The sequence below is a fragment of the Dermacentor variabilis genome, chromosome 10, assembly GCF_050947875.1.
Source record: "Dermacentor variabilis isolate Ectoservices chromosome 10, ASM5094787v1, whole genome shotgun sequence".
Taxonomy (NCBI): Eukaryota; Metazoa; Arthropoda; class Arachnida; order Ixodida; family Ixodidae; genus Dermacentor; species Dermacentor variabilis.
The window spans coordinates 57,100,556-57,110,404 of NC_134577.1; the positions used below are offsets into that span (position 1 = coordinate 57,100,556).

Genomic DNA, 9,849 nt, shown 5'->3' on the forward strand with positions numbered 1-9,849 from the left:
ATACCGGCACGACCCGCGGCGGAGGTGAAGCAGGCGTTAATTACTCCCCATACGTGGGCCGATACCGAAGATAGTGCAATGCCGGCGCGACCCGAGGCGGAGGCGAAGCAGGCGTCAAGCACTCCCCACGCGTGGGCCGATACCGGAGATAATGCAATACCGGCACGACCCGAGGCGGAGGCGCAGCAGGCGTTAATTACTCCCCATACGTGGGCCGATACCGAAGATAGTGCAATGCCGGCGCGACCCGAGGCGGAGGCGAATCAGGCGTCAAGCACTCCCCACGCGTGGGCCGATACCGGAGATAATGCAATACCGGCACGACCCGCGGCGGTGGTGGAGCAGGCGTTAATTACTCCCCACGCGTGGGCCGATACCGGAGATAATGCAATACCGGCACGACCCGAGGCGGAGGCGAAGCAGGCGTCAAGCAATCCCCACGCGTGGGCCGATACCGGAGATAATGCAATACCGGCACGACCCGCGGCGGAGGTGAAGCAGGCGTTAATTACTCCCCATACGTGGGCCGATACCGAAGATAGTGCAATGCCGGCGCGACCCGAGGCGGAGGCGAAGCAGGCGTTAATTACTCCCCATACGTGGGCCGATACCGAAGATAGTGCAATGCCGGCGCGACCCGAGGCGGAGGCGAAGCAGGCGTTAATTACTCCCCATACGTGGGCCGATACCGAAGATAGTGCAATGCCGGCGCGACCCGAGGCGGAGGCGAAGCAGGCGTCAAGCACTCCCCACGCGTGGGCCGATACCGGAGATAATGCAATACCGGCACGACCCGCGGCGGAGGTGAAGCAGGCGTTAATTACTCCCCATACGTGGGCCGATACCGAAGATAGTGCAATGCCGGCGCGACCCGAGGCGGAGGCGAAGCAGGCGTCAAGCACTCCCCACGCGTGGGCCGATACCGGAGATAATGCAATACCGGCACGACCCGCGGCGGAGGTGAAGCAGGCGTTAATTACTCCCCATACGTGGGCCGATACCGAAGATAGTGCAATGCCGGCGCGACCCGAGGCGGAGGCGAAGCAGGCGTCAAGCACTCCCCACGCGTGGGCCGATGCCGAAGCTAGTGCAATGCCAGGGCGACCCTGGGCGGAGGTGAAGCAGGCGTTAATTACTCCCCATACGTGGGCCGATCCCGAAGATAGTGCAATGCCAGGGCGACCCGCGGCGGAGGTGAAGCAGGCGTTAAGCACTCCCCGTACGTGGGCCGATCCCGAAGATAGTCCAATGCCGGGCCGACCCGCGGCGGAGGTCAAGCAGGCGTTAATTACTCCCCATACGTGAGCCGATCCCGAAGCTAGTGCAATGCCGGGGCGACCCGGTGCGGATGTGAAGCAGGCGTTAAGCACTCCCCACGCGTGGGCCGATCCCGGAGAAAGTGCAATGCTGGGCCGACCCACGGCGAAGGTGCAGTTCGCCATTAAGGGGCCCACATACAGAGCTTCGCTGGTCATCCTTCTTCACAGAGGTGAAGGGCAGAGTTTTTTGCCAAGAGACGAGCCATTTTAATGCCACAGCGTTAAGGGCTCCCTGTCACAAAAAATCCGGCTTCCCGCGTCCAGCGCCGATAAAAATTTAGAACCACGCGTACCCAACCACTCTACTAGCACCAAAGTTGCTGATACCTTGTCTTTCATTCTTTACAAAGTTATTCCTTGGAATTTTGAGAACGGCAGTCCACAAGCAAATGTAATGGGAAAAAACACAGACAACGCATATATTTTACGTTAGCTTTTCTCAGACTGAAATATTAAAGGTGCAAAACAATAACAGAAGATCGACCCACGCAAGAAGCCGCGTTTCAACCAGAAAGCTTGCCCTTCGTGCATAGCGTTCGCCGCCAGCGTTTCCGGGTAAACATTACGGTCACATAAGCTGGAGTTGCCGGGAAGCATGAAAAGCAGTCAGAGGTTTTTAATGTTATCGCGCTCCACTCTTAAAGGAACACTAAAGTGAAAAAATTATTTCTTCTGCAACAGTAAATTACCCTTCTACAACCCCAAGAACACCACTCTTACAATGATAAGACGTTTGGTAAGCCAGAAAAAGCGCAAGAACGAAATACGGGTAGCGACGCCTACTTAAGTTCCCGCACCTGGGGGCTGTGACGTCTTGGATTTTGACGGGATCTTCTAGGGCCTACTAATTATATATAGCGGTACAGATTGACTACGTTGTGTTCTAAAGGAACCAATAATTAAACATGGCAAGTTTCGGGAACCTTTATTCAGCCAACGCGGCCCGAATGCAAAAACATGCTTTGGAATCCCTGACGTCACGCTGACGTACCGGCGCTGGGGTTTCGGCGCGAAATTCAAATACTGATACTTGGACCTTCACTTTCTCATCTAATAATCACACAATTTTTTTAATGACTGCCTGCAGGGTTCTTAAACAATGCTTCATTAATCTGAACTGATTTATTGTTTCGCTTTAGTGTCCCTTTAAATGCGAAGCTTAAGCGCCCTCCCCACTTTCTTCACAGCTACCTAAGAATCACCTCCAATGTTTTAATTATGCCTCGTTCCATGTATTCCTCTGTCAAAGCACCCTGCTACGCTGGGTTGGCGACTATAGTGTTGCACTGATAAGCGCGAAGTCGCGGGCATCAGCTGCAGTCGCGACTGCGCGTGATGCCGTAACCAAAGAGATTTCCTTGACACCGCGTCGGCAAATGACAAAGAAGAATCATGCAGCTCGAGCAATCACAGCACGCCATGTTCACCGGCCTCGTTGACCGGAAAACAAAAGACTATATTTTTGTTTTCTCAGCAGTTCGCTTTGTTCCCGCCAGGCGGTAATTTTTGAACGCGATAAAACGTTGACAGATTTTCCGCGCAATTTCAACGGAAAATGGCAGCGATCAATGCGACTGTGCGACCAACAGGTTGGTCGCAGCCGAAAATCGGGGGGTCGGAACTGCGACTGCGATTTTCATCGCAAACGACGGAAATCGCACTTACGGTGCGACGAAAATCGAAGCATGTGAAACAAGTAAAAGAGGAAAGCAAAAATGGCTGCCTCCGGGAGCGGCGCGCTTGGAAAGCTCGATCTCGCGATTCCGCTGCGTCCGCGCATGATTTTATGGGTGAATGTATAAGCAGCAAGTCTGAGTATGCAGCCCTTTCGTCGGACTTTGACTCTGAGAGACGACGGCGCAAACTAGCCCGGAACGCCCGACTGAAGTACGTGCAGTAAATTTTTTTGTGCTGGAACACCTGTTCAATGAAAAATGTTTAATTTTTTCAGAGACTATGCCTATTAGATGGCAATACATTTTGTATATCTCATGATTTTTCTTACATTCTTTCTTGGGAGGTACGAGCGTGTATTTACAAACTTTGTTCAATATTATGGTTCTGGCAGTTTATATGTTTTATAAGACGTACATCTCGTTAATGAAACTTTTATGCGTGAAAAGTGCACTGATTCTGCTTTTAATTTATGTATTACATAAAATATTGAGTGCTGTAGTTCCTTTTGGAAACAAAGCATGCATAATCTATAAAAATCACCTATTTTTCCCATGGCAGAGAGAGTTAATAACTAGCATGCACCAGTTTGGTGATCCGGTGGGATGTGTCTACCATTAGTAAAAGTTCCACAGTGGAGTTAATCTTGTCTCGCTGTCCATTTAATATAGCAGAATGTTTCATATTCAATTCATTGTACAATAAATGCATTTTTGCACACTAGTATTTTTCATAGCATTTATTTTGCTTCTCAATATTCAGCTGCCTGAAGCAAATCCCTCAAGCATAATTTTGTGGAGTAGAACAAGACGAAGACAGCTGATGCAAGTCCCTCTTAAATATGTTTATTTACAAGTTCCTGTTCAAAAAAAAAAAAGTCAGACCCCTTATGAGGCAGGAAGGTGACACCGCAGTAATGCTAAGATGTCGTCTTTGCCAAGTTGCTGAATCCAACCCCTACACATGTGAGCTGGACTTTGGGTGCCCCCTCGCCTGGGCAATCACCCTCCACCTTGAATGTTACACCAAGGAAATCCCGAAGATGGCGTAGCATTTGTATCCTGAAAAAGCAATGCCTAAAGTCATTCTTCAAGCAAAGGCACTTAGAAGCTGCAAAATGCCAGGCATATATACCTAAGTTTAAACAACAGAAGCCACCCTGTGCTCGCCTTATGTCAATCCAAAAAACAAAGTCGGAAATGTTCCAGAGAAGGAACGTCCCTCTTTGGTGTGCGCCCAGATAACGATTACATGACAGCATCATCTGATGGCTGAAAAGACTATGAATGGATCACCGCCTCACCAGCCAGTTACAACAACTGGGCATACTCATGTTCCACACCATTTTATGCTGCCTGTTGATCCTCTTCTCTCCCTAGCATGCTTTGTCTCCGCAATTCTCGTGCCACTACACACCTCATTGTTCACTCATGCAAACACCAACAGGGAGTCAGTTTCTCATAAAGTGAATCTCAAATGTGTCCTCTGCCACTGTTCCCACTTCGGCGAACGACGGCAGACTCTTCGGTGTGCCTCGAGCAGACTAAACAATCGTCCTTTTAACAAAGCTAAGGTTCTTGGCAGTATGGCCTCATCGCTCATTAGACCAGAAAGCTGCGCAAGCTCTTTACAGTACGTGGAGGTCAGACTTGAGTGCCTGGCTGTAGATACACCGCACGATGTCTAGTTCGAGTGATTGATACGAGCTCCTCTCATTTCTCTTTCACTTGCTCATCCCCATTCTCATATGTGGTGTGGCAAACAGGACAGCCTAGTTACTTTCCCTGCTTTTTCTTCCATCTCTCTCTCTCTCTCTCTCTCTCTCTCTCTCTCTCTCTCTCTCTCTCTCTCTGTCTTTGCAGTTTCTGTCTACAATTAAAATTGTGGACAGAAAAGAATTTTTGCCTTGAAGAAAGAAAATGCCTTGAACAAGGCAGGATGACAACAAGTTTTGCTAATTACAAATAGTACTCGAAATATGCACCCGCTAGTGCAATAGGTTCCAGCTTCTTGGTGTACAAGAAAAAAAAAATGTGATGTAAGCAAACACACAGATAAGGACAGCTCCAGAGCTAGGGACAATGGCCAGGAAGTGCACAAGGCAAACATAAAATTATTTCCTTAGAAGCTATAAAAATGCCCACTGAGAGTGTTTTTCTATTGCACAAGGGAAGTACATCAAGCTTTCCTTTCAGCTTTCTTAGTGGTGGTACACCCTGCAGCCCTATGAACGCTTGATCTATCTTAGCATAGGGCTCCCACAGCCTACACTGAGCACACATTCGTTCCAGACAGAGGATACCACACAAACTGTGCTCAATGCACTTCTACAATTCGACGCAGGGCAGTCACTCTCCTTGTACAATTCATATTTTTTTCTTACCTAAGATTCTCAATTTATTTTTCAAGTGAATGTTTGTCACAAGAACAACATAGTGATAATAATCCTTGTTACACTTACGTGTAAGGTGTCAGCGGTCCGATAATGCACTTGGAGACATCAGGAGGGCCAAGACACATACACAGGGCTGCTAGACCTTGGTTGGATGAGTCAACACAACCACCCTATAATGTTAAAAGAAAAGGAAATGGCGTGTTTATTTGGGCTAGTTGGCACATCTTGTTAAACAACAGCTTTAAGCACTGCGACACAGGACAGAGCACTCTTGTGGTTCTTTTGCTGTGTTCTGTGTTGTGCTGTTTAAGGTTGTTGCTTAATAATGATCACTATTTGAAATTTGGATGATAACCAGTTCAAGGATTTTGGCATGAAGAAATTAATATTCTCATTAACACAGCACTGTGTTTTCACTGTCGTGCTTGCGGAATTTACTGCCCAGCAATAGCAGTGGGAGACCCACGTGCTTTGCCTGTTTTCAGTGACCATGCAATGTTAGTGCTTGCTGTTTGCAGCAATGGTGCAATGTGTGTGACACATGCAATGCGTTCTTACTTAAAGAAAGTGCTTTGCATAGATAAACATTTGTATTTGGAAGTTGGGTTTATGATGGGTCTTACCAACACGCTTGCACGCCTGTTAAACTTAACGGATTGTGCTGAAACTCTTACCCGGTATATCTCGCGGAGCAATGCGCGAGCTGCCTGCTCTCCAACATCCTCGGGCACGCTGGGGCTCTCGACAACTCCTGCAGGATTAGACATGGCTTCTGCGCAGAGGAAGGCACCCTGGGTTGTCTCAGCCACGAGGCAGATGCCAAAGCCAGGAGACCTAGTATGTAGAATTGGTTGCTGTACAGGTGACTCTAATGGTGCAGACACACTGCTTGAAAGGCAGTAGGCATGTAATCCACATGACATATGCACTGTTCTTTCTTTTAATATTTCTAAAGAATTCAACAGAAATGGCTGAAACTGTTCCTACATTCTATGACAATTTGTTCTTTTCTTCAATATTCCAGTATGCCTCCCACTTTGTCCCTGCTGCGCTCCACGATCTTATGTAACTAATTATATATAATTGTCAAATAGGCAGTGGATCTTTGTATTATGCATACTCACTCATGCCTATTAGATAGCAAGGACACTGGCCCCACTGTCCTTGCCATGTATAATAGGGTGTATCCGACAAGTATTTGAAGCTAGCGGGGTTCTTCGACGACAATAAGTTTGGAGGGGCGTTAACTAAGACAACTTAAGTACAGTGCCAGTATAAATGCTTGCTGTTTACAACACCTTGTGTTGCATCGACTTTGTGTACAGTACTTCAGCAGCTCAACTATGTCCTCATGATTCTATGGTTAGTAACACTAACAAATCCTTGCTCAGCGATAACCTCGATTATCACAGCACTCTAAACACTACAACAATATGAGAGAGTTCAAGGAATAGTAGGCACAAGTATTTTATGCACAGTAATTGTGCGTCAGAATACCCACGAAGTAGCATTGGCAGAACCCAAACTCAGTTACTGAGGGCTGACACCACCTGCTAAATCAGGGCCTGCTATTTCTAAAGCCCTCTGGTAAGTACAAAATGGACTGCTTAGCCCCTACCTGGTACCCTGGGCACCGCCTGTGTGGTCAGTGTAAAGGTACACATCCGGCAGGAAGCCCAGCAGGACACCCTTGGCAGCAGACACCACACGGTTGGCCACCGTGGGCGACACCCTCACAGTGAAGGCCCACCCGCGCACTCGCTTCACCTTGCCAGAGTTGAGCAGACGCACAGGCCGCAGCGAGCGGCAGATAGGCGCACGAAAGCGCACACGGCCGCCACCTAGGGGCGCCACTGCACGGCTCATGATGGTAATGTCAAGGCCTTCTGTGAAGATGAAGCGACCGAGCACTGGTAGGCTGGCTTGCTTGATGGCATCAACCTAACAGAGAAAAAAGAGCAAAATAACTTTTAAAATGCCACAGCGTACAACTACATTTACAATTACAGCACATACCTTGTTTGCAAAAATATAACACTTTTTTTGCATCAATTTGAGACTACCAGCTTGGAGAGGCATGTTGCGTTTTGCTCATGCTACAAATGTGATGTAACACTTTTTCACTTTGTATTCTACAATTCAAAATGTGGCAAGCTTAACCACCAAACGACGGAGAATTGCAGTAAAGGCAACCTCTCAATGGCCAAGGTGGAATACAGACCTACCCGCCTGCGTGAGATGGAGCGTGTATCGGCAAGAGAGCGACTAAGGAAAAAAAAAAAAGAGAGAATGTCACACGGTGGCACTAAGGCCCTATGTGCTATGCAATGCGAGCCTGCATGTTACCTGGTGCATTTGCACACCATCCTATTTTAGCCCCATGCATAGGGCAACAATATGTATCGTAAGTTCACTGTAATCGTAACCTTACATTTTTCTTTCTTTTCTGAGTTATCTAATGCCCCTCTTGCATTATACTATATCCTTGCAATATGGTGAATTGTTCATAACAAAAGATAAGCAGCCACCACATCCTGACATTCCCGCACCTAAAACACCACAACAGTGCCAGTTTTCCCTCAATTTAATTATAAGAAACTATGCTGCTCTGCCAACTTCAGTTACTATGAACAGTCCTTCTGAGGTGGCAATACCGGACAGCCTCGTATTCTCACCGAAGGGTCAAGCGGGTGATGAGTGACGCCCGTTAGTGTGGCATCCAGCGGCTTCTTGCAAAATGGAGCCAGGCACAACAAGGCCTCCAGGTAGTAGCCCACTGATCGCTCTGTCGAGCAATCATGCTCCACTTTGCCCCCATACAGCAGGCCCGGCCTGTAGCGCACGCATGTTCCTGCAGTTTTCAAAAAGAAAGCACTAACAACAGTCAAGCCTTAGACTAAGCAATACTTGTGACAATAGTCTAGAGCATGCATTTAAGCATAACAGAACAAGCAGGTAATGGCCAACTATGGCGCACCATACGTAGTATGCCCGTGACGTCACATCCGCTGCTGTCGTCTGCTTCCGCCATCTTGGGGTACCTTATCAACAGGCGCGCGCACAGGCCTATAGGTTCCCGAAGATGGCGCTGCCGTAAACCGGAAGTCGTGGAGTATCATTGAATGACGTACGTGCATACTATGTATACCATAACTAGACATTGCATCCATGTATTTACAAAAGTACACACGGTATTCCTGCGCAATCATGCATTGTGTAGCTGCCTAAGCAGGTGAAAACGTCTAGCAGAACTAAAAGCCCACCTGTTTCGCTGATCTCAACAGCACTTCCATTTGTGACCTTTTCCAACAGCTTGAGCAAATCTACCTCGAACTCTGCAAGAAAAAAATACACCACATTTAGCAAACGTCGCTCAGGGAATTCCGGGATGCAGTTTTGATACGCAAGATACAAACACGAAACTGTGCCAACTCTTTAAAAGCGGTATGGGGGAAAAACGAATGGGCACTTTTTTGAATGCAAGGGCAATCCTCCGCGCTATTTGTAGCAAAGCATGAAATGTGCGACTTCACACATTCGTACGATATATAAGCGCGCACACAGTTTGACTTTGTGCAACCATGCCCTGTCCTCTCGCTATTCATTACGACTGCTTTTTAGTTATCTGCACGTTCAACGTCGCCTTTTCTGTACACGTTGTAAGTGCACATTTTGATGCAGTCGGCTAGCTACACGCCAAATCTACACTACTTATCATTCACAGACCAGCACCGAAATAAACACGAGTTGCACGTATTCGCTGTCAAAACGCCGTTAGCATAGATTCATGACTCGTGCATGCGATCGAAACCTTCCTGTATATTGCGGGTTCCCTACTGTCTGTAGAAATGCGTCGTCCTTTCATGCCGCTAATCTTGGAAGTGTCCAAAGAACCACAAACAGAACGTGCTCGCAGTTCGCGCATGCCACCACTACGTAACCACTCTCATGCGTGAACAGACTGGCTTAGGAGTTAAGCTCTTTGTTCTTTCTTTCAAGCTTGTGCTTCTCGCAAGTAGCAAGAGGACAGCAGTCGGAAACTAATACTGGGAAACTTCGCTTCACAGAGGAAAGTTGGCATCTTGACAGCTGCTTCACTGGAGAAGAACACGAAAGAACAGTGTAAAAGGGGATCGTACGTCTTAAACCGGGTTCTTCGTCTCTGTGGCGTATGTTCTTGATTTCTACCGGCTTGCTGCTGAGGGTAGACAGCACAAGGCGTTGACGGAAAAAATTGCAGCCGCTGTAAGTCTGCGAACACGCCGCCGAACGGGGCGCCGCCATCTTTGCTATCTGCTGGTGGCTTGGCACGGCTTGGATGGAAACAGCTCTGATTAAAAATTGATGAAAATGTGCAGCTCGTGCAGCTCGTGCAGATATCCAAACGATCCAACCCGCCTTAAGCCTTAAGCAACAAAACTTAGGGTCTAAAAATAAAAAAAATAATAATAATTTATGGTA

At 47.7% G+C, this 9,849-nt stretch overlaps 1 protein-coding gene across 1 annotated transcript; it reads right to left on the reverse strand.

The window, feature by feature from the left end:
- Positions 1 to 3,816: 3,816 nt before the first annotated feature.
- Rtc1 (RNA terminal phosphate cyclase 1) lies at positions 3,817 to 9,686 on the reverse strand. The gene is made up of 7 exons (XM_075672764.1): positions 9,528 to 9,686; positions 8,652 to 8,723; positions 8,064 to 8,239; positions 7,007 to 7,329; positions 6,063 to 6,222; positions 5,455 to 5,558; positions 3,817 to 4,054 (listed from the first exon to the last, which is right to left on the reverse strand). The coding sequence occupies exons 1-7, from the start codon at positions 9,670 to 9,672 to the stop codon at positions 3,913 to 3,915; spliced, it is 1,122 nt and encodes a 373-aa protein (XP_075528879.1). The 5' UTR covers positions 9,673 to 9,686; the 3' UTR covers positions 3,817 to 3,912.
- Between the last annotated feature and the right edge of the window lie 163 nt (positions 9,687 to 9,849).

Coding starts and splice junctions, on each gene's coding strand:
- Rtc1 (XM_075672764.1), bottom strand. CDS start 9,672: ATGGCGGCGCCCCGTTCGGCGGCGTGTTCGCAGACTTACAGCGGCTGC. Junction 8,724..9,527: donor CGAAGAACCCGGTTTAAGAC/GTACGATCCCCT, acceptor TTTTTCTTGCAG/AGTTCGAGGTAGATTTGCTC. Junction 7,330..8,063: donor ATCACCCGCTTGACCCTTCG/GTGAGAATACGA, acceptor TTTCTCTGTTAG/GTTGATGCCATCAAGCAAGC.